Genomic DNA, 24,866 nt, shown 5'->3' with positions numbered 1-24,866 from the left:
CTTCTGTTTTCAAGAGAGTTGGGGCTTCCCTTGTGGCTCAGCTAGTAAAGAATCTGCCAGAAGTGCGGGAGACCTGGGTTCGATCCCTGGGTTGGGAAGATCCCCTGGAGAAGGGAACAGCTGTCCACTCCAGTATTCTGGCCTGGAGAACTCCGTGGACTCTATAGTCCATGGGGTTGCAAAGAACTGGACACAACCAATGCTGGTTACCTTTTCTCTGGCAAGTGCTTCAGATAAAATTCCTTTTTTTTTAAATCAATAATTTTGTTTTTATTTCCTCTGTTTTAAACCAGCTATAAAACGACATTTTGAAAGTGGAAACAAAAGGAAAAAGTTCTGTCCTCCTAGTGTTTGGGATAGAGGGGAAGGTGCAATTTCCCTTGTCTGACAGGTCTATTAAAAACAGAATTCAGAGTATAATCACTAATTAAATACATTGATTTACCCATTATGGTGACAGTTAGCTTAAACATCTATTTAAGCCACATATTCCAAGCATTTTTCCAAGCTAGAAAAGCAGAGAGAGCTCTTTCAAAAATATAGATCACATTTGAAGACAGAGTTTAAAAAGCGCCTCAGGAAAACAACCCAAACGTCAGGATAAATGGAGAAACTAAAATGTAATGTAATACGCACAGTGAAATACTATTCAGCCTTAAAAAAGAAATTCTGACACACACTAACAACGTAGGTGAGCCTTGGAGACTTTATGCTGAGTTAAGTGAGACACAGAAGGACAAGTATTGTATGGGGCTGCCACTTTTGTGTGATCCCTAGGGCAGTCAGATTTTTGAGACAGCAAGTAAAACGGTGGTCACCAGGGGCTGCGGTGTGGGAGTGATGGTATAATGGAGAGTTATTCCTGAATGGGTGCAGACTTTGACTTTGGAATGATGGAGAAGCTCTGGAAATGGGTAGTGGTGGTGGTCACATGACATTGTAAATATATTTACTGCCATTCCATTGTTTAATTAAAAATGGTTAAAGTGATAGATTTTATGTTCCATATATTTTGCCAGCAGAAAATGTTCTAAATACCCCTATTGGCATATATTTACATTATATATTACAGTCCTTTGTTTATTGGTAACAGTTTGATGTCATTGTAGAATTAAAACTAGAACTTCTAAGTGTCACATTTTTATTTTGTGTAAGCATTCATTTGCTTTTAACTCCGGCTCATTTCCCCATTTGAGCCTGGGAATTGGCATTTTGAGGAATTGTCAGCTTCCTGGCTGGCAGACAGGCGTGGTGATTAGATTAGAACTCTACACCCACACTCACTCCCAACCACACGTGTCCAGGACAGTGCTGACACGAAGTCAGTTTCTGTCTGACAGGTCCATCTACAGGTCCCTTCAAGGGTCTGGCTATTCTGCCCTCTGTGAAGCGTGCAGCCAGGGGGCTCTGTTGAGAAGTGAGATGCGTGCATGTCAGTTTTCCTTGGCCCTTGGTAGGTCTGGGGTGAAGCCAGCCTTTGACTAGCATGGCCGACCTTCCATGCCCTTCTTGCCCTGTTCCTTTTTACTTTGCCATTAAAAGAAGTGACATCTGTCAAAGGTTTTCTCAGGTTGGAGGTGATGAGCAAAGTTATTGATTGTGTCTGATAAGATATTTAGTATTTGTTCTTTAAGTCAAGGAAGTTAACATTGAAAGAAATCAAGAGCTCCCCCACCTCCACCCCCAACCCCAGACTTCACAGATGGTAAGGGTCTTATTCTGATGCTTATTGATTTGAGTCCTTCTGTTTCTTATCTGGTGTTTCTTTCTGGAAGTGCTTTCCAGAACTCAAAACACGGAAATCTACATATTTACAACAGGAGCTGCACTAGGCTATTGGGGCAAATCCACTGGAAATGAGGAAGTTCCTCTTTTCTGCTGCACGGGTGGATCCTGATACATCATGCTTGTCAAGTCCAGACCTTATCTGACTCCCCAAAGACACACTTCATAATGGCCTTGCAGATCTTTGTCTAAGATCAAAAGGGGAAGTTCTGCTTCCTCAAACATCAGGTTGTATTTTTCTTAGGATAAGTGAGTAGGAAATATATTAAGTAGCCTTGTGAAAGCCTTTGCTGTGGAGGATGTGTGTGTATCTAGAAGAGATTTTGCAGGATAATAAGATGAGAAGGACCCTCCTTTCGTTGTCCAATGAATGACACATGCTTACTGTTCACTTTGTAAGATGTAAGAGCTAGGGACTGAATTCCATATTTAGGCCCTTATTCTAATTCTGTGTTCAAACAAAGCAGGCAATTAATTATATTACTTATATAATAAGAGAATCACTGCTGTTCATTATTGCCACAAATAGTTGAGTACTTTTTATGTCTAGCTACTGAATTTTTTTTTACTTTTTTTTTATCATGACTCTTTTAAGGCCTAAGTATTTGATTAGGTACAGATCCTAGAGCTTTGGATGGCTTTCGATGCCCTCTTTTTAGTTTTTCAGAAGAGGAAACAGGCCTGTGGACTTGCTCAAGATTTAGAATCTAGAGTTTCTCTATGTCCCCACATTACATTTTTTCTTCACATCCTTCACTAACTGCTTCAGAGGAAAAATATGCAATTACACATTTCATCTAAAACGTGCAGATATTAAATATCTTAGCAGACACCAGCCAATTAATAACTTTGCTTGTCGCCTCCAACCGGAGAAAAGCTTTGACAGGTGTTGTATCTTTAAAAGGCATTTATTGGAAGCTCGAATCCTTGATGCTGAGTCCTCTTAGTATATTTCCTTACAGGTGTGCAGAACATCTAACATCTCCTTGATCTTGGCTGTGCTTTTCAAACATCAAAAACAGCCCAAGGATGTCTTCTCTTGCCACCAGATGGCACAATTGTGAGTGGAGAACTGATGGAACGAAGGAGTTGGGGGTTCAAGCACAGGGAGGCTCCCAGTTGGGGACTGTTGGTGGATCTGAGTGGGGACATGCTTTATAGCAGAGCACCAGGCTTGCATGATTTGGCCCAGGATCATAATAACAGCCAGAAAAGCAGAAAATGCCAGTACTGCAGGAAAGATGTGAGCAGCACAGGTGATTTATTAGTTCTGGGTTAGTCCATGTGGTTAAGGCAGAAAATAGAGGGGCTGACTCTGGCCCCAGGAGGAAACCACTCTCGGGAGCAGAGGCAGGAAGAGCCCAAACCACAGGTGAATCCACCCAGGCTGAAAGCCTGCAGAAGGGTGAGCCAGTGAAGGGAGTGGTGGGGATAGTGTCGCTCAGTCCTGCCTCCTGGAGAAGGGCACCCCCTTTCGCAGCAGGACATCCCTTCCTAGCATGAATGAATCACTCTTGCTCAGATGTCCATCAGAATGTGGGACCCACGGTGGTCTCATGGCTCCTTTGTGCATCGATATTTTTCTGAAAAGAACAGGTCCAAAGAAAGAGGGGCTTAAAAGTAATAGTGGTTTTACTCTGCCTCATGCACCTCGTGGCCACATTCATCAGCCCTTGAGGTCAGGCAGTGGCTCCCTTGGTGCTTCCATCAGGTCTGCCTACGGACCTTCTCTGCTATCTCTCCTCTTTATCTCTTCTTCCCGTTCCCTCTTCCTTTGCTGTTCACCCTGGCTGCCTGCTCCTGCGGATATTCATCCTCCCACCTTTTCACATGGGCCTCCTCTACTCACTGACTTCAGGAGTCCTCCCCCCTCATCTCCCCGACTCATCCCTCCCTGCCTGCCCCTCCTTCCCTTGCCATGTAGTCAGGGCTCCTCTTCTCCCATATCCTATGACTGCAGTACCATCAGAGATTCTGCTGGAATTGGCGTGATGTAGGGCTGGGAGGTTGGGGTGCTGGTGTGCAGTCAGGGGTGCGAATGAGTGGTGTAAGTTCTATGACTCATCCCTCCTCCCTACTGTCGGTGATAAATTCTGTGCTGAAGACTTTGAGACTGGTTCTCTGACCATTTCTGCTCCCCTCACCTGCTGCCATGAGAATCTAGCATCCTTCTAGGAGTCTCTCCTCACCATCTAGCTTGGAGTTTCCTGCTTCTTTCTTACCAATCAAGTCAGCCACCTTGGGCTTTGTCACTTTTTTCTTGGCCCCTCTGTTCTTTGTAGTCTCCACTACCTTCGTGGATGATTTCATGGACACCCCTCATACCACCCTCTGACCACCCACTGGGTGCTGACGAGTATGTCTGTGGCCCTGATCTCCCCCACCACCCCCTCTCGGTTTGCGGGACCTTTTAGCGACCACCTGCTGGTCCACATATCTCTAAATCAGTTTTATCCCCTTCTAGTCTTTTGGCACCCTCTCTTCTCATAGGTGTAAGCCCCAAACTGGGGTGTCTTCTCTCCTTCCTCTTACTTCCTCACTGCTCAGATCCAGCCCATCGCAAGGCCCCATGTTCACCCAGTAAGCTCTCCTGTCCATCCCCACACCTGGCTTATGCTCTCATTAGCTCCTGTCTGGATCCAGTCTCCTGGCTGTTCTTGTCTCTAGTCCTGTGTTGTCAGTACTGTCCTCCCCTGCTCCCAGAGGGGTCCCCCCAAAACATGCACCAGTAGCTCCCCATCAGGGCAGGCTCACTTCCTTAACATGACAGAGACCCTACTGGGTCTCTGGCTTTACACACCCTGATGCTGCAGGGATTCTGAGTAACACGTGACTTCTAAGCATGCACTTTACTGGTTCTGTGACATTAGCTCTTGTGGTCCCTGACCTGGTAGACCTTCTTCTCTGTCTGCATGCAGCCTGGCCAGGTCACACACATTCTTTAATCCGAGCTCTAGGAATCCTTTCTGACCCCTCTTCTTACCGTCCCCCCCATCGCCCTTTTTGCCTATGTTTGCTTCATTGTACTGTCATTATCTGTGTGAGTCCAGCTTCCCCACTGGGCTGCCATCCCCTGCTCTGTATTCCTGGTCCTTGGCCCCACCCAGGCGAAATAGTAGACGCTCAATTACCGTTGCATCTGTGAACACACGTTTCAGGCGCTGGCTTTGTTTCTGAGCCCTTTCTCTGTGCGATTAATGACTAACACTCCAGCTTTTCTTTCTCTGTCCTTTGGTTTCTTTCTTTCAATTAATTCATAATCTTTAGACCAACATTGAAAGACACTTGAGTTACTTAAAAAAAAAAAAAAAAAGCTGTGCTGCAGGAAACCTTTGTTATTTTGTGATTTTTAAACTGACTTTCAAACAGCTGATCATTTTACAATGGTCTATTGCTATTACTTGAAACTGTAAACTGTCTCAAACATGGGAACAGATTTTGTGTAATCCCTAAATATCCTGGACCTAAAGTAGTACCAAGACCTAGCATGCAGTGAGAAAATTTCTTTTATTTTCAAAAGCTAAGTACAAATTTCCACTGTACCAAGGAAATGTTTTTTCAGTCCCCAAACATGGGAATATTACAGTGAGAGACTTAAAAGGATGGTAAGAAAGTTGTGTCAGTTACTTTTTATTCATCTCAAGTCCAAAACCAAGTAGATTTAGGCAGTGAGTTCTACTCGGTTGAGTCCTTTAAATCTCTATGTTACAAAATTAAAGATAACTGAACTTTTCTCCTATCCCCCCAAATCCATCAGAAACAGAACAATTGTAAATTGGAATTCACATGATCCATTTAGGACTGTTCTCAGATTGACCTGTGGAGGTGCTCTTCAAGGTTGGAGATCCTCAGGATTTGGGTGATGTGTTTGGAAGTGTGTAGTTGGGATGTAGTTCAGTTTCTTTGAAAGCTCATGTTTCCCCCACCCCTGAAAAGATGCATTTGATTTTTTTTCTGTTTTACAGTATGTATTGTAATATAAAACAAACGTTGGCAGTTACTTGTCACTGAGTGAAATTGACCTTCAAGAAGACTGTTACGCAGTCTTCTAGATGAGAAAAGCATTGCTCTGTAAGGTGACGTCCTAAATTATCTTCCCCAGTCCTGCAGCTCTGCACTTCCTGCATGTAGTCATTCCTTCACTGTGCACTTACTGAGCACTTTCTGTATTCCTGGTACCCCGTGAGGCTTTGAGGCGAGAGATGGGTGCAAACCTTGCTTTGGATTCTGAGAGCTCACTGTTTAGTGGGTGGGGTGGGGTCCTCATAGGATGAACTTTTCCTCAAACACACATACAAACAGACACATACAAAGGCGCAAAGTCTTCCTGGCTCAGCTTTCACAGTGCCTCCCCGTGGAGCTTTTCATGTTCCTTTTAGGCAGAATGACAGCTGCCTCCTTTGAGTCTTGGGACCTGTTTGTCATCTTTCAGTATTTTTGCTTCATTTGCATTGGATTTGTCTCCTTTACAAAACTGAGTTCCATCTAGTTCACTACCATGGTAATAATCATGCAATAGATCCATGTTGATAACAGTGACTTCTTAATGGTTCTGGTGGCATGGCTTCACCATTGTGGGATGGGGACCGTGCTGGGGTCCTCCATGGCAGGGCTTCCTTCAGTTTGCGTGGGGATCCAGAGTGGATTCACACTCTCCCTGCCACTGGGCAAGAGCATTTTTTTATGACTTGTATGGTTTTCACTGAGCTCATACCTCCCTCCCCCAGCTCTATTCTATTTCCAGTATGATCCACTTGTTTTTAAAGCCTCATGGGTGTTGTGGGCAATTACTACAATCCTTCCATCTTGATTTTTATCCAGTTTACTCCTGTGGGAATATAAAAGTATGTCAGAAACAGTAGGATATACAAATCATTAGCTCTTTTATTACGAATTGTGGTTGAATAGTATGTGAACCAAAGAGTAGCTGAACTGCAGTAGAGCTTTGCACTTTGCCTTTGTCACAGCTTTACTTCCCCCAAACTAGAAAATAGCCTCTCTACGTGGATCTTCTTCAATGCCATTATTTTACCTGGGTCCTTATACTTGTGTCCAAAGAGGAGAAGGTTTTGTAATGACTTCCTTACTTTGAACTTAAGCTGTCAATCTGGTTTTTGCAGCTTTAGATATTTGTGAAGGATATTTTAGTTATTTGTGAAGGAGGACAAGTGAGACTTGTTTGAATAAACAGTTGACATGGTCCAACCACTACTGTAGATGCTTGGGGAGCCTCCTGTGCTCAAGCAAGTCACCCCTACTTACGCAGGTCATTAAGAGCCTTCTGTAGAAGCCCAGTGTGGACTCTTGATGAGTCTTTTAATCTAAAGATTACAGAAAATAACAGGTCTACCTTGAATGGGCTTATTTTGCTTAAGAAAAGAAAGATTGATAGCTTTGTTCTTTTTGATGGAGAAGCAGAACCTTTCCTGAGTTTGGGTTGACTGATGGGCATTCTCAGACCGTTCTGAGCTGCTGTCCTCCACACCCACAAAACAAAGTCTGCAATTTTTAATTTTAGCTTGGAATGCAGAATCCCCCCATGTTTGCAAATTGGAGGCCCTCTCTCACTCTTCTTGTGTTTCACCCACATTTAACTTGAAGTACTTGTGGGTTTTTTTTTTTTTTTCAGTTGAGCCACCCTTGTAGAGTGTTGCTTAGTTATCAGAGAATCGACAGCTTTCCCCCCAACACATACCCATATTTCATCAACTTTCATAACATGTGCTTAGTTATAAGAGACGTGGGTTCAATCCCTGGGTTGGGAAAATTCCCTGGAGGAGGGCATGGCTACCCACTCTAGTATTAGACAGAGGGACCTGGCGGGTTACAGTCCATAGGGTCACACAGAGTCAGATACTACTGAATGACTTAGCACACACACAATTTATATATAATATACTGTCAAGTCCCAATTCTATAAACAGGTTTGAAAATAAAACCAAAGGACTCAGATAGTATGAGGAGGGAAGGAAAAATGGATGGAAGAAGAATCTGGTAGCCTTGAACATTCAAGTCTCTTGGGCAGTAGTCAGTGTGATTTAAAACTCTGGGTTATTCAGCCCAGAGAGTTAAAGAGCTTCTGCTATGAATGCCTACTTTATAAGGTAGTAGAAAGCTAGGAAGAAAAGGTGGTGTTCATGCCCTTAAGCACAACTGTGTGGAATGAATAAAAATATTAACTGTGATTAATTTTTAGTGATGTGGATTTAAGATAAATTTGGGGGGCTCACAGAGGCTGCTACTGAAGGTCCGAGTGGTCAGATAAGAAAGAGCCAAGAAGCCTGAGAAAGTTTGAGGCTTCACCTGGGCCTTGATTTTAAATTAGATCAATTTTAATTGTTATTGATTTATTGATTTTAAATCTAAGAATTACTGATTTTAAGTTTTTAAAAAATTGTGGCAAAATATACATAATATAAAAAGTACCATTTAGGAGTGTCTCAGTTCAGTTCAGTCACTCAGTCATGTCTGACCCTTTGGGATCCCATCGACTAGAGCACTCTAGGCTTCCCTGTCCATCACCAACTCCCGGAGCTTACTCAAACTCATGTCCATCGAGTCAGTGATGCCATCCAGCCATTTCATCCTCTGTTGTCCCCTTCTCCTGCTCCCAATCCTTCCCAGCATCAGAGTCTTTTCCAATGAGTCAACTCTGCATGAGAGTGTCTAATTCAGTGCTGTTAAAGTGTGTTTATAATGATGTGCCACCGTCACCATGTCCTAAAGAAAATCATCCTAAACAGAAACTCTGTAGCCATTAAAAGAATAACTCTCCAATCCTTCTTCTCTTTAGCCCTTGGCAACCTCTCTTCTATTTTCTGTCTCTATGAATTTGCCTATTATTAGTACCTCATATATGAGGAATCATACAATATTTAACCTTTTGTTTCTGGCTCATTTCACTTAGCATAATGTTTTCAAAGTTCATGTTGCAGCATGTCAGAATTTCATTCCTCTTTATGGCTGAATAATACTCCTGTTTTGTGTATACACCACATTGTGTTTGCCCGTTCATCTGTTGATGGACAATTGGGTTATTTCCACCTTTTGGCTATTGTAAACACTGCAGCTATGAATGTTGGTGTGCAGGTATCTGCATTCCTGCTTTCAATTCTTTTGGATGTGGTTGAATTTTATACTGGTCAAAGGTTATAGAGGGTATGTTGGTATTTGTTTTGAACTGCTGTTAAAATCTTGCATTGTTGACTGCTCAAGTGCCCTTTTCCTCTCTTATTTATGCTTTTTGAGAGCAGGGACTGTCTCCTAGGTCCAGCACTTAGCAGGATACCTGGAATGAATATTTTCTGAATAGATGCTGGAGTTCCTAGCCCCCAGCCATCATTCACTAGACTAGTTGCTCCTCAGAATGGTGGGTTTTGCCATCTGTCATATTTGGGGGACTTATTAATTAACATATTCAGGAAACAGAAAATAAGTCAGTGTTTTTATTAGTCAAACATCATTAGGGAAGTACATTTCAAATGCAAAGGGTCCTGACATAGATAAAACCTCATTCAGCAAATGTTTGTTGAGAACTTGCTATATACAGATACATTTCAAAATGTATGATTCCAGAGCAGTTTCAAAGCTCAGTTGGACTAATTTACTGATACTGACTTTTAAATATAAAGGGGTGTGTGTGTGTGTGTATATATATATGTCTGCATGTTTGTATGTGTATATGTGTGGGTATGTGTATATATATATATATGCATGTACATATATATATATATTTAACATGAACCTCTAATCTTTGTGTGTGTGTGAGAGAGAGAACATTATAACAGCACTCAAGATAGTTTGGAGAAAAGAGAATAATATCCACAGCCACGCTCTAGTATATGCTCAAGTTTGAGGGTTGAACTTAAACTTTATTTTGAAAAGAAAACCCTGAATGCCTCTGGTGGTGACTATTTTAAAAATTTATTTTTTTAAACTCTAAAAGTAAAGTGTAAGCTGCTGCTGCTGCTAAGTCGCTTCAGTCGTGTCCGGCTCTGTGCGACCCCATAGACGGCAGCCCACCAGGCTCCCCCGTCCCTGGGATTCTCCAGGCAAGAACACTGGAGTGGGTTGCCATTTCCTTCTCCAGTGCATGAAAGTGAAAAGTGAAAGTGAAGTCGCTCAGTTGTGTCTGTTCGCAACCCCATGGACTGCAGCCCACCAGGCTCCTCCGTCCATGGGATTTTCCAGGCAAGAGTACTGGAGTGGGTTGCCATTGCCTTCTCTGAAAGTGTAAGCTAGTGATCTCAAATTTGGAAGCTTTTCTTTCGGTGGTATCTATAGTAATTTTAATGGATGAATCAAGCCATTACTTTTTCTTAGTAGAGCAGCAGAATAGACATTGTCCTCCTTTGGAGAATAGGTCAATAGACTGTTGACATCTGTTACTGGGGCTAGGTATTTTGGAACCTGTCTTTCCACCAATCTTTTATATGGTCAGTGATTGAAGGGAATTTTTATGTAACTGTGCTCAGGTGGGGAGGGAGTACGATTTATGATCCTGTTCTGAGGGCCCTAATACCCCAGAGTAGGCAGAGGTAAGATCTAGATATAGACCACTCTTGTACACCAGAAGCCAAATGGGTGATGGAGCTGAGGATTTTGGAACAGGTGGTTGTGACCTGGAATAGTTAGAGAGCAAACAACATCCATGAAGATTGGGCTTTCTTCCTGATAAGGAGGCAAATTGATGGAGTAGTTATGTCCTGGGTGCATGGGCAGAGAGGTGGGCGTAGCATGGAATGAAGAGCGTTCGCGGGATCCTTAGGCTAAAAGGATTGGAGAGGCAGGTTGGGTCCAGAGGAAACAGCTAGAAATTAACACCATGAGAGTGCTTTGTAAGCTGTGCATGATGTCAGTGTTAGCTGCTGCTTGCCTCTGTTAGGGTTTTTGAGGCTGGGGTTGGGGGTGTTGAAAAAGTGTTTTAGGCTGATGGATATCAGGGTTATGAGGCAGGATGATTTGAGGGTGGGGTGAGTGGAGGCTGGAGGCATGGGTATCTTTCAGGAATGGCTGTTCATTCTGGACATAGTAAATGACTTCTGGGATCAGGGCAGCAGGAGTGGAGAGGCATACAGGGATGTATGACAGGCTCTGGGGAATGACTGGTATGATTTATTGCCAAGGAGGGAGAAGTCAGGCAGAAATCTGGGAAATGATGTGTCCAGTTACTTCCATAGGAAATGTCAGGACTGATTGGAGGGAAGATGAGACTGTTTTTAGAGTAATCGTGTCTTGTATGTATTATGTGTTTTCTGCATGCCTGAGGACAATTCTGAGTGCTTTCCATAACAGCCTTATGAATTAGGTGCTGTTACTGTCCCCACTTTGCAGATGAGGAAACCAAGGTAGAGATGCTTGGTATCTTTCTTAAGGATCACACACTTGCATCCTGGCAGATGCAAATCTGGACAGTCTTATCTCTAGATGTGACTGTACTGAGGGAAGTAAGTCGGATGGATAAACAACAAGCTCCTATTGTATAGCACAAGGAACTATATTCAGTATTCTGTGATAAACCATAATGGAAAAGTGTAAGAAAAAGAATATATATCAGATCACATCAGTTGCTCAGTCGTGTCTGACTCTTTGCAACCCCATGAATCGCAGCACGCCAGGCCTCCCTGTCCATCACCAACTCCCGGCGTTCACCCAAACTCACGTCCATCGAGTCAGTGATGCCATCCAGCCATCTCATCTCTGTTGTCCCCTTCTCCTCCTGCCCCCAATCCCTCCCAGCATCAGAGTCTTTTCCAATGAGTCAACTCTTCTCATGACGTGGCCAAAGTACTGGAGTTTCAGCTTTACCATCATTCCTTCCAAAGAAATCCCAGGGCTGATCTCCTTCAGAATGGACTGGTTGAATCTCCTTGCAGTCCAAGGGACTCTCAAGAGTCTTCTTCAACACCACAGTTCAAAAGCATCAATTCTTCGGCACTCAGCTTTCTTCACAGTCCAACTCTCACATCCATACATGACCACAGGAAAAACCATAGCCTTGACTAGACAGACCTTTGTTGGCAAAGTAATGTCTCTGCTTTTGAATACGCTATCTAGGTTGGTCATAAGTTTCCTTCCAAGGAGTAAGCGTCTTTTAATTTCATGGCTGCAGTCACCATCTGCAGTGATTTTGGAGCCCAGAAAAATAAAGTCTGACACTGTTTCCACTATTTCCCCATCTATTTCCCATGAAGTGGTGGGACCGGATGCCATGATCTTCGTTTTCTGAATGTTGAGCTTTACGCCAACTTTTTCACTCTCCTCTTTCACTTTCATCAAGAGGCTTTTTAGTTCCTCTTCACTTTCTGCCATAAGGGTGGTGTCATCTGCATATCTGAGGTTATTGATATTTCTCCCGGCAATCTTGATTCCAGCTTGTGTTTCTTCCAGTCCAGCGTTTCTCATGATGTGCTCTGCATATAAGTTAAATAAACAGGGTGACAATATACAGCCTTGACGAACTCCTTTTCCTATTTGGAACCAGTCTGTTGTTCCATGTCCAGATCTAACTGTTGCTTCCTGACCTGCATACAAATTTCTCAAGAGGCAGATCAGGTGGTCTGGTATTCCCATCTCTTTCAGAATTTTCCACAGTGTATTGTGATCCACACAGTCAAAGGCTTTGGCATAGTCAATAAAGCAGAAATAAATGTTTTTCTGGAACTCTCTTGCTTTTTCTATGATCCAGCAGATGTTGGCAATTTGATCTCTGGTTCCTCTGCCTTTTCTAAAACCAGCTTGAACATCAGGGAGTTCATGGTTCACATATTGCTGAAGCCTGGCTTGGAGAATTTTGAGCATTACTTTACTAGCGTGTGAGATGAGTGCAATTGTGCGGTAGTTTGAGCATTCTTTGGCATTGTCTTTCTTTGGGATTGGAATGAAAACTGACCTTTTCCAATATATGTGTAACCAAATCACTTTGTTTATAGTAGAAATTAACACATAATTGTAAATCAACTATACTTCAATTAAAAAAAAAATTAGAAACCTAAAAAAAAAAAAAAAAAAAAAAGAGTCAAGTTCTTATCTAGGATGCCTTACTGCTTTCACCATAACTACCTGAAGAAAGAAATACTGCAGCACACCCAGTATTCTTGCCTGGGAAATCCCATGGACAGAGGAACCTGGTGGTCATTTCCTTCTCTAGGACATCTTCCCAACCCAAGGACTGAACTCACACCTCCTGCGTTGGCAGCTGTGTTCTTTACCACTGAGCCACCATGGAAGCCCAGATTGAAATACATTTGAAATATAAATTCTTAAGAATTTTTGGATTAAATTGAAAGTACTTCGTTTTGAAAGGAGATAAATACTTGAAAAACCAGCATCTTCACTTACCACTGTGCCCATTTTCATTATTTAACAGTCTGTATGACTAAAAATCACCCCAACCACTTCATTTCCATAGTCTGGTTCCATCATTTAGAGCTTCAGTCTGGGGGCACACAGTCTGGCCCATAGCACTTCTCTTTCTGTTGATGCTCGGTAACATGTGATGACTAATTCACCTTATTGTTGAATTTTCTGTGACTCAAGGCTGCCCAGCATCTTCTGATCTGGGGTGTACTTTGCGTGACATCATGGGGCTATAATTGATGGCATGGTTGGAAGGCACCCAGATGAAATATTTGTCTGGATAACTAAACTTGAGACTGGTGATTTATACACACCTTCAGGGGGCAACTTCAGCCCTTCTGTAGAGTACTTCTGGGCCGTCCCTCTCCATGGATTCTGTTCCTGCTATCTTCAGATGTCAGCATGCCTCCTATTTTTTATATAAACTTGTAACCTTTTAACTACTACTAAAGTTTTAACTATAGATCTATTTCTGTGCTTTCTCCTGCCATAATTCTCCAGGAAGAGGTCTACACTTGCAGGCTTAACCTTGAAGCCAGCAGAAATTCCCACTCAACTGAAATTGGATTTCCTGTGGTGTCTTCCTAACCAGATCTGGGGACCTATGTTCATTCCCTTTGATCCTGCTGAGCATCTGCCCTGGGACCCACCCACCTTCTCTTGGAAACCTTTTGATGTGTTGCCTCCCTTGTCTTTTTTAGCCTCTCCCCTTCCTTTCTGATGGTCCCATTAAAAAAAAATCTGTCTTGACTCTTTCCTACCCACTCTTAGCTGGAAGAACTCTGCGACCAGTACTCATTGTGTCCCTCTTTTTTCTACAAAACCGTTTCCTCAGATTATTTGATCCTGTCTTATAACTTCACAGGTACTGCTCTTTCCCCACCATCTGAATTTCACATAATCAGGTGAGAAGTCCACCTGCTGGCCAGGTGTAGCACCTGGGAGCAGGTGTCCTGCTTCTCCCGCCTGTCCCTTTCTCACCATCTGAATTGGTGGTAAGTCCACCTGCTGGCCAGGTGTAGTACCTGGGAGCAGGTGTCCTGCTTCTCCCGCCTGTCCCTTTCTCACCATCTGAATTCGTGGTAAGTCCACCTGCTGGCCAGATGCAGCACCTGGGAGCAGGTGTCCTGCTTCTCCCATCTCTGCCCCTTTCTCACCTTATCTCCATCTCTGCCCTGAACGTGTGCAGAGACTCCTGCTGTGGCTTTCTCTGGCTGCCCCTGCCTCCCACCCGCCGCTTCCTCCACTGGCCTGGACGGCTTTTGCTCCTCCTTGAGAACCCACGTCAGTTCTTGTCTCTGACCTTGTATGTGTGGAGGGGGGCACAAATCCAAGCACACGAACCATTCCCCCCATGATCCTGCAGAAGTGACTGAAAACCCCCCAGGGAGCTCTGTTATCCTGGCGCCCTCGCTCCCCTCACCCGGATCGTACGTGAGTCAGCCTTTTGTGTTCTTCATGGTACCATCACCACCAGTGTGCTCTTTCTCTGGCAGCCTCACATCGTCCTCTTTTGTCTTAAATCCTTAACTGTGAGTTCTGTGGCTTCTGCTGACCTGAGGGCCAGAACTTTTCACTGATCTTGAGTCTAGTTGACCTCAGGTATCTCACTGTGCACGAGTGTCTCTGGTGTCTGTCTGTGGTATCTGTGTGTATGCTCTTTCTCCTCTTCTGATATCGTGGAAATCCAGCCCACTTCTTTCTATGTCGCCTGAAGCTAAGTCTTGTACCTATGTTGCATTATTCTGACATTGAACACTGTGTACTTTAAGCTCTGGACTGTAAGGACTGTGTGTCCCGTCTACATGGATTTTCTCCCAGCATCTAACACAGTGCTTTTGCAGCTCATAAGTAATGAACAGATACTTACCTTCATGCAACGGATGCATGTATATACTTGTATGCACAAATGAATGAATGGATTGGCTGCTGTGCTTTTCTAAGGTTCCAGTTTCATATTCAGAGTCTCTAGTTTTGTATCTTTAGTCTGACACTCTCCCAACTGAGCTATTTAGGCACTTCTTTTAGTTTTTGTATCTTTAGTTTGCTATGTAGCAAATCTCCGTAGGCATTAGGTTGATCAGGCTGCAACCCAACGTCTGCTATGAAATCTCATGATCTGATCATTAAAATAAGATTTTCATTTTCTGCCTTATCATTTGAAACACAAAGATCTTTTTTTTTTTTTTAAATGACCATCACCGAATAAAGACAATTGCATAGAAATAACTGAATTCACAAAGCTGTAAGAAAAGCCAGGCTATCACGATCATGGATATTTTGCCTAAAGAGCGATGGGCCTGTAGTTTTTTTGTTGTGTTGTTTAATCGTGGGAGGTTTTGTTTTTGTTGCTTCTAGACTGGGTGTCAGCATGTCAGTGTCATTGCAGTGGCCCATATTCAGAATGGAAACTTGACCCCGTTGTATGTTTAACCCAGAGAATGCCATGGCATCCAGCAAGTCTTGGCTTGCATACCGAGGGTGACCCTCAGGATTAATTGAGAGTTGCTGAAAATAACTTAATTTTCTAGATGAACTTTAGAAACTTTAAACAGAACTCTCACCATAAATAGCTGGGCAGCTTTGTCCTATTTTTATTGTCGAGTACACAGAAGATGGAAATCAATATTGGAAAAAATGCTTTATTTCGCCCAAGAAAAAGATCATGTTCAACACGATTTTCGTTTTTCTTGGCAGGCTCTTCTCAGCCATCTGTGAGTCCAGGGGAACTGTCTCTACCATCTATCCACCCAGCAAAATCAGAGTTAATTGTCAGCGTTGGCGACGAGATTAGGCTGTTATGCACCGATCCAGGATTTGTCAAGTGGACTTTTGAGATCCTGGGTCAACTGAGTGAGAAAACAAACCCGGAATGGATCACCGAGAAAGCAGAGGCCACAAATACAGGCAATTACACGTGCACCAATAAAGGCGGCTTGAGCAGTTCCATTTATGTGTTTGTTAGAGGTAAATGCTCAGCTTTCTTTGATGCTATGCTTAGAGAACTTTATATCCTGTCCTTAATTAAGGATGACATACAGATAGCTGAGTCATGGATAAAATATTACTGGCTGGGTCTAGAAAGCATAAAACACAGTTTTCTTAGTTAGTTTTCCCACATCTTCTGATGCATAGTGGCTTCGGGTATGACTCCAGCTGAAGGTCTTGTAAGGCTGTGATGCTTTTCCTAATGAGGTTACAATATGGTTTAGCCCATTTGTCCTGGTGGTGTCAGTAAACCCTGAGAATAAATTAGGCCCTTTGGGAAGACAGCATTTTAATGCCTTGAGATCCCAGATATTCCCACTTAGTAAAAACACTTCAGGGAACTAAAGGCCTCTAAAGGCCCCAAACAGACCAAAGCTTCAAATGAATTGATCCACATTTAGACAGTAAATTCCAGAAACAATTCAGTTGGTTAAGCACCCTCTGTCCTTCCTGGGTTCTTAATAGTAGTCAGTTTATTCATTTAAAAAATTGTGACCTCTGAGAAATAAAAGGAAAATGTGATGGTTGGATTTCTGTACCTCATTTCCTGTGATGAATGCAGTGATTCATCTGTGTTTGTGCTTTTAATAAGCTTGTCAGAAGAAGGTTTCCTGGTGGGGCCAGGGGAAGGGATAGGGGAGGGGTCTTTTTCTTGGTGTAAAAACTAGAATACTTAAAGCTTAAGAGACATACCAAAGTTATAGGAGGAGAAATAGTTTCAGTTCTCGTCCTGGATTTGTACCTGGACTGAGGTTGTCATTGCAACCTCATCTATGGTATGGTGGAAGAAGATCCAATAAATTTGTCCTAGATTGTGGATCTGAGCAACCTCTGGAGTTACAGTTCCTCACAGCAACACTTGGATAAGATCACCTGCTCTGTCCTCCTTATATAATTGTTTTCAGGGAGACAGAATTAATGCACATTCTAGCTCTATGGAGGGTTAGTAAAATTGACTCTCCTGTTTGCTGTGAGAAGGTTGCCATGAAACTGAAACTGCCTCTCCTTACTTTATCTTTTCCTGGGTGGATAGCTGAAAAGAAATACATGTTCACAAGCCACAGCTAGCCTCTGGGTATGTTTCCATAATTGTTGAGCCACCCGTGTTCTGTTCTTTGACATTCAAGAAGGTACTCTGTAATTTCCAGGTGGTAATGAAGTGTCATTCTGCTTATTAATAGGATGGGTAGACGTCTGAATAAATAGGGAAACTGCTGCATTAGCCAAATCAGTCTCACAGAGCGCTCAGGTTTTCTTGATAGGGGAAGTCATCCTCAATAACTTGGAACTGTGTTTAATTATTACCGGTTTAAGATGTTTAGATGCCTGTATAGTTTGTCTTATGGCAGTGAAGGAAATCGGGGCATTGTTGTGGGAGCTATAGCTCAAGTGATTGAGAAAGAATAAGTGGGAAAATAACCAATGATAGCCTCGAACTATATTTCAGCCATTATGAGGTAATTTATTTGCAGAATAAATTAGTTAGGCTGGGAGGTGCATAATTCGTTTAAGAAAACTCTTTGAAAATTGGTCAAAATTATATGATAAGTGGATTTCAATTATTTCATTGATTTTTGTGGCGCACTCAATTTGCATGTGGAAAGGACATTTTAAAAAACATTTTAGGGACTTCCCTGGTGGTCCAGTGGTTAATATTCCACACTTCTACTGTAGGGGGCACGGGTTCGATCCCAGGTTGGAGAACTAAGATCCCGCATGCTGCACAGTGTGGCCAAAAGATGAAAAAACTTTTTAAGTGTAATCCGTTGGCTCAACCATGTGTCTGTATGATCGTTACACAGTATAGAGGTGGCAGCATATTGTGTGTACAGAATGAGGTGTGTATAGAGGTCCCAGTTGGCCTAAGGCTTTCCCAGTCCATGCCAGGCATCCCAGCATAATTGCTAATTGTACCTCTTTCACGTCCAGGTGTCCTGGTTTGGACAATCATGTATTTGCCACAGCATTTCTGAACCTCATAAGCTTCCCTTGTGCATATCAATTTATTTGATTTCCAGAAATTCTATTTATACATATCTTTCAAGGAATATGAATAGAGCACGGACCACGTGTTATTCATACTGTGTGGCCCCCTGATAGTTTTCTAGACTCTTTTCAGAAGCTGGAGGATCCTGGAGACTGTGAACTCTGGAAAGAAGGTCACTTGGGTTAGTGGAGAACACTTTTCCCCACACTACTAGATGTCATCAGCCTGCCTATTCGTGGCCTATTTTCTTTGCAGTGTTATACATTTTAGAAAAAAAGCAAATATTATAATAAATATTACAAATATTTATATTCATAAATATTATAAAACATTTATATGTTTAAATATTCATAATTTAAAAATAAAATTTAAAATAAAAATTAAAAATTTATAATATTTATATTTATAAATATTATAGTAAAATATTCCCAGAGTTTTAAGAGCTCAGATTGTGGTATCAGTCAGACCCGAGTTTGAGTTCTTTCTAGCCATTTCTGGGCCACATCACTTAAGGAGAGTTGCTAGTTTTGAGACTTCGGTTTATCTATAAAATGGTGATAATGATAGTGCCCATCACATGATAGGTGTTTTTCTTTTTTTTTAGATCATTGCAATTTATTTATTTATTTATTTTCTATTCTTTTTTACTTTACAATATTGTATTGGTTTTGCCATACATCAGCATGCATCCATGATGGGTGTTTTGAGGATTAAATGAGAAAGGTGAATGTGTAATGGGCCAATCTTAGTGCCTGACATATGGTTTAAGTGCCACCTTTTCCTTATTAGTATAGTTCAGATAAATTCTACTTTCATTTGCAAAGAATAAAGTCGGCAGCCATTTGGGCTACTGGGGATTTTTGCTGTGAGAGAGCATTTTATTTTTCTTTAATTTTTTGGCCAAGCCACACAGCATGCAGAACCTTAATTCCCTAACCTGGGATCAAACCTGTGCCCCCTGCAGTGGAAGCATTTGACCACAGGGTTACAAGGGAAGTCCCCGAAAGGCAACGTCTTAGATCTTTATAAAATGTTTTCATTGTCATTTTATATATGTGCCGTTTGAAATACTGATTGTCGGTTATGCCATAGACCCCGAGAAGCTTTTCCTGATTGACCTTCCCTTGTACGGGAAAGAAGAAAACGACACGCTGGTTCGCTGTCCCCTGACAGACCCCGAGGTGACCAATTACTCTCTTACGGGGTGTGAGGGGAAACCTCTCCCCAAGGATTTGACATTTGTGGCCGACCCCAAGGCAGGTATCACAATCAGAAATGTGAAGCGCGAGTACCATCGGCTCTGTCTGCACTGCTCAGCGAATCAGAGGGGCAAGTCCATGCTGTCGAAGAAATTCACTCTGAAAGTGCGGGCAGGTACCGGCCCTTGTTTGCTTTCTGCTGGGTGTCGGAGCATCCATTGATTTAAGACTTCTCGCTGGTCCATCTTAGTATGTTGGTCACTCAGGCAGCTGCTCTGATCGGTTCTCCCAGCCTCAAAATAATGCCAGCTGCTTGTAAATTCTTTATTTCACAGTCCTCATACTACATGACTGGCCCATGACTGGCCCAAGACCCGCCTCCAGCTGGGTGGGTCTACCAGGGATGAGCAATTAGATGGTCCTGGGGACAGTCATTAAACCTACTGATATCAGGACATCCCAAAGTTTCATAAATGCACAGTGTTCTTTTCAAGGAAAACTTATTGGGAAGCCTTACACTGTTTGAAAAGATTAGCATACAGATTATTCACTCCTTGATTTACTATTGATCTGTGAATTGACTTCCTCCTTAAATATTTAATTTTAATGCCTTCTTAGACTGTTCACAATCTGAGAAGTACCAGCTAACAATGGACCTTGTTATGAATTCGACATGACGTAGAATATTTTGGTAGCTGGTGGATACCTAGAATTTTGTATTTCAGAGAATATCTAACTCAATACCAGTGGGCATTTAGCTATTGAGTAGTTATCGTTAAGGCTTTTGAAAAGGATTCTCTTTGGAGTTAAGGAAAGTTTGATTGTTTAAAACCTGTTATTAAGAAATAATCAAGATATTAATTTTACAGTACATGGGAAAGTTGCCTGTTTGGTTAAAAGGATGTAATTAGTTGTTGGTCACATCCTTATGAAACCATCACGTGAAGTAAAGATAAAGGCAGCTTCACTATGCTAGGGTTTCTACCTAGCTTTGTTCAGGATTATCATCATCTCAAAGTAGACATTCTCTCTTTTTCACTCTATATTAATTAATTTACTTGGGGGACGCATAGTTGAATTCCTGATGTCTTCAGGTACACAAGTAATACAGATTGGTTAGTGCCCTACTTTATATTTTGCTTAAAAGACCACAGAGTGAGCTGGGCATGGCTGAGGAAAAATGGTAAGTTAAGAAGTTAAGTTACAGTGCAACCAGTTGTTTGAGGGCCACTTTTCATTTTATTCTAGCCATCAAAGCTGTGCCAGTTGTGTCTGTGTCCAAAACCAGCTATCTTCTCAGGGAAGGAGAGGAATTTGCAGTGACATGCTTGATTAAAGACGTGTCTAGTTCCGTGGACTCTATGTGGATAAAGGAAAACAGCCAGGTGAGTGGATTGTCTGCTCCGTTTTCCTCAATGTATCATGCTGTGTGGGCGGTTTGAAGGCTTTTCTTTAAAGCCTTATTTTTTAAGAAATGTATTTTATTGACGTCTAGTTGATTTACCATGTTGTGTTAATTTCTGCTATACGGCAAAGTGATTCAGTAGTACATATATATGCATTCTTTTTCAAATTCTGAGAGAGTCTATTAATCATCCTGAGGATGGCTCAGCTGGTGTGTCTGTCAGAGGTGGAACTGTCTGGAGTGCGTTGAGATGCGTATTTCCCCATTGCATAGCACCATATGCAGACGTGTACATTCATTATGAGTAACAAACAAATGTCATTGTGTAAATTTATTTTGAGAAAATCGAAAACTTCAGACTTGTTATTACTCTATACTGTTTCTCTGAATGACTTTAGCAGGGAAAATATTTTTAAAAATTAACAGTTCAGTGAATAGCTACCTTAATTTTTATAAAGCTATTATGGAAACTATTCAGGCCAGATTATTTAAAATACTGTGAAAAGTTGCCATTTTCCCCTTCCATATTAAGAAACGTGATCTTAGATATTAACCAGGAAGCCCTTCCCTTCCCCATGAAAAGGCCTGTCCATTTGAGAAATGGATATCTTTGTATATGGGTCTGATTTCCTCCTTTGAGACTGCTTACCTGAGATCAGATTGCTAATGGTTTTCTATTTGTTTCAGTTGCTATTAATAAAATGGTTATCTTCAATATGAAGCATTTGGACATGTTTAGGTTATCATTCATTTGACAAATGCATATTGAATGTCTACTGTATGTCAGATACTGTGTTAGGCATATCTTAATAAATTTTGACTAGTTATATTTGAAGGGTTTTTTTCCCTTTGAATTCACTCACATTAATAGCAAGGACTTTGAAATGTCCAGTTTCCCTAGAGTTTTGCTTTTAAGATTCCCATTGACTGAGTTTTCAATAATTTCTGTTTGCATAATCTTGGCCATCTTGCTAATTTGCTATCATAGTAGTTTTTCTTCAGTACACACATATATATTACATTGGAAGGAAGAAAATACTGTCTTTTCCTCCTCCTCCTCATCTTCCTCCTCATGCTCTGAATTGGCAATTTTATGCCTGTTTAGAGAATCCTATGCTAAATAAGTAACCATGGCGATTACCATAATGCAAAGCATTATGATGGTGTTCCTGCAGACCTGTGATGGATGATACCTTGCTAAGTGAAGTCTGCCATGGACTAGGAGAATGGAACCAATGTCTCCGAGAAAGAAGTCCTAATTTTCATATCATATAACCTAATAAAAACAATAGCTTGCATACGGATTTTTGACTAACCCTACAGAACACAATCCCATATTAATTGCCTTTCTATGATCCTTGATTTCAGATGAGAGAACAGTTTAGACTGTGGATAGCTGAGCCTCTGTATAACTTGAAAATTAGCCTTTCTGAGATGAGAAATAAATTGCCCCAGGCAGTTTTGTTCTGAACCATTTTTTCCCAGGAGCCCTGCTTGCCATTCCCAATTAATCCACTGGCGCTGGTAGATAAGGCTGCAGTGTTGGGAGCTCTTTGGGGAAATCCCAGTGCGTACCTCCAAGGGTTAAGGAAAACCAAATCACGTGCAAACACTGTGTAACGTGTGACTTGCAGATGGGGCTCATGGCTGAATGCCAGAGTTCATCCATGAATCTTTTACTGATTTTCCTTTGGCTTAATTTGGAATACTTAGTGCTATTATAGCACTATCAAATTATTTTAAAAATCTGTAGAATTTGATTTGAATCATTTAGAATAAGTTTAACTCACAATGAAATTTAGGGTGAATTGAGTGTTGGAGAGTTTTTTCAATTGTTTGTTTTAAAATGTAAGAGGATCTTGGAGTTTATTCAACACTGTAAATCTTGGTTAGCTTTTCTAAGGCTTATAAACTCTCATATTTTTACTGCTTTTAATCATGATCTCTGATAGTATCCTAAATTATGGCCTCCGGGTTTGGATGTTGATATTGTATCAATTATCGACAAACTATTCCTTCCAACACCAGTGTATTCATTGTCCTGTTTAGCTCCCTAACAATGGACTCCTGGGCTCTTGCAGGAACTAGAGGGAAGATTCGGTAAATGTGGAATATAGTATGTGATCTGTCCATTGTCTCTCTGCCTTTACAGAGGAGAAGTCTGTAACATGATGGACTAGGAGAGGCCAGAGAAAAATGTCATTTCCCCTTCGTCTCTTCTTAACAATTGCTGTTAGGCAGCAAAAATGTTAGATTTCTGCCAATTATTAGAAGAATCTCTTAGAAGGGAGTATCTTCAAGTCGACACAGTGCTCCAGACTAGACAGGCCTTTAAAGACTTTTATTCATTTTTGGAAATAAAATCTGAGACCATAGTGGCATCCTTGACTTGGCCAAGATCTCACAGTTAGTTAACCAAACAGGTTTCTCTTCTTTTTATTTCAAAACATTTAGCTTTGGCAGTCAGCTTTTATGTGTGCTTATTTTAGTGTAAAAAAAATTTCTAAAAATATAATAACATGAGAAAAAAGAGAAATAGCTATAATTCTGCCACTGTACATTAGCAGCACTGTGCAATAAAAATAGAATGTGAGCCTCCTATGTAATTTAAAATTTTCTAGTAGGCACATGACACTAAAACAAAGTAAAATCAGTTTTAATGTATTTAGTCCAATGTATCCAAAATATTTCATCATGTAATTAAAATTATTAATGGGTTATTTTATACTACTTTCTTTCATATTAAGTCTTTAAAGTCTGGGACATATTTTATATTTACAACACCCTTCAGTTTGCATTTCAAGCGCTTGCAGTCTCGTGTGGTTAGTCCTTATAAATGCTATATTGCCCACATTTTTTTCCATGTTTCTTTTCTCTCTGTCCCCATGCATATGTATGAACACATGGTTACTGTCTTAAGGTATACTCATTTTACATTTTTTACATAAAATAAGCATTTTTAATTTTCGTGTATTCATAGTCTTTTTGATACCTGGTACACATTAGGTCATCTCCAGTTTTTCACTTCAGCAAATATCTTGAAGCTTTTGTTTGCTGTTGAGTTGCTTCTTTGAGATAAATTTGCTGGAGTTGATCAGGGCTCAGAACATGCTTCCTAGTTGCTTTCCAGAAGGATTGTTCTGCTTTAGAGTACTGTCAAAATGGTCTAATGCTAATAGGTCCACCATAGCCTGTACAGGGAGTCACCCTTGATCTTGTTCCATGTCAAGATCCGCTGTTGTTTTGGGTTTTTTTAGTTGTTTCCCCTCTCCCTCCTACCCCTCCCCATTGTAATAGGAATGTGTTCATGTAAAAAAAAAAAAAATTGGAAGATACAGAAAACTCTATGCTATTCCATTTCATTTTTTCAGAGATGGTTGTAGTTTATATTATGGCTTTTTCCCCATGAGGTTTCCATACAAGAACTCTCTCCATGTCTTATGTGCAGACAGATATTAACAGTAGGATGGTGATATCACAAGGGTAAATGCACAACCTTTTTTCTTCAGCTCATGTGTAAATAATTTGGGGTTTGGTCTTACATGTCTTGTGTACTTCTGAATGCTCTTTAATAGTTGCCAACATTCTGCTGGATAAGAACAATAGGATGAATTTTCAAGTTAATCTTAGACATTGTAAATTTATTTTTATTAATGAAAATAATATAAATGTTAATAAAATAGAACATGATTGTTAGTAGTGATGTGTTTTCTTTCAATCACTGGGCTATAGAATAGAAAATACATAAATATGTATATAAAACAGGAAATATTGATAGGATGCAGGTATGCTGACTTGTAAAATATCAGTATCCTGTAGTATTTCTTATATACTAGCTTTTAAAATTTGGCACTGTTTAAAAAAAAATGTTGAGCACTGCAGAGAATTTGGAATTATGTATGCTGTGATTATTAAGAAATGAATTTTCATGTTTTTTCCCAATCATTAATAATGACTATCTTTCAATATAATCCTGTAATATGAAGTGTTCCAATGACAGACTTGTCATGATGTTTTATTATTCTTACTTAAGTAGTGTATAATGAATGCTAATATGGAGAAGTTAATTGCTGCTATTTTTAATTTATCTAGGAAAGATCCTGAATATAAATTGTATGGTAATCTTTGATTTCTTTCTTCCCCT

The 24,866-nt window shown here is 41.0% G+C and overlaps 1 protein-coding gene across 5 annotated transcripts in view; it reads left to right on the top strand.

Moving 5' to 3' along the window:
* Window positions 1-24,866, top strand: part of KIT (KIT proto-oncogene, receptor tyrosine kinase) — an 87,338-nt gene that overhangs the window by 22,607 nt on the left and 39,865 nt on the right. For 4 of the 5 annotated variants that reach the window (XM_086407663.1, XM_086407662.1, XM_086407659.1 and 1 more), the window contains exons 2-4: window positions 15,841-16,110; window positions 19,211-19,492; window positions 20,566-20,702. In XM_086407663.1, the coding sequence (XP_086263789.1) occupies window positions 15,841-16,110; window positions 19,211-19,492; window positions 20,566-20,702 (689 nt within the window). Of the gene's footprint in view, window positions 1-15,213; window positions 16,111-19,210; window positions 19,493-20,565; window positions 20,703-24,866 lie in introns of those variants that run through there. The other variant, XM_086407661.1, reaches the window with a different exon arrangement.

This window comes from Bos grunniens, chromosome 6 (assembly GCF_055505025.1).
Source record: "Bos grunniens cultivar Pamir isolate PY7600 chromosome 6, Bosgru_T2T1.0, whole genome shotgun sequence".
NCBI classification, from domain to species: domain Eukaryota; kingdom Metazoa; phylum Chordata; class Mammalia; order Artiodactyla; family Bovidae; genus Bos; species Bos grunniens.
The sequence above is the reverse complement of the archived record's forward strand: the minus strand, read 5'-3'. Positions and strand labels throughout refer to the sequence as shown.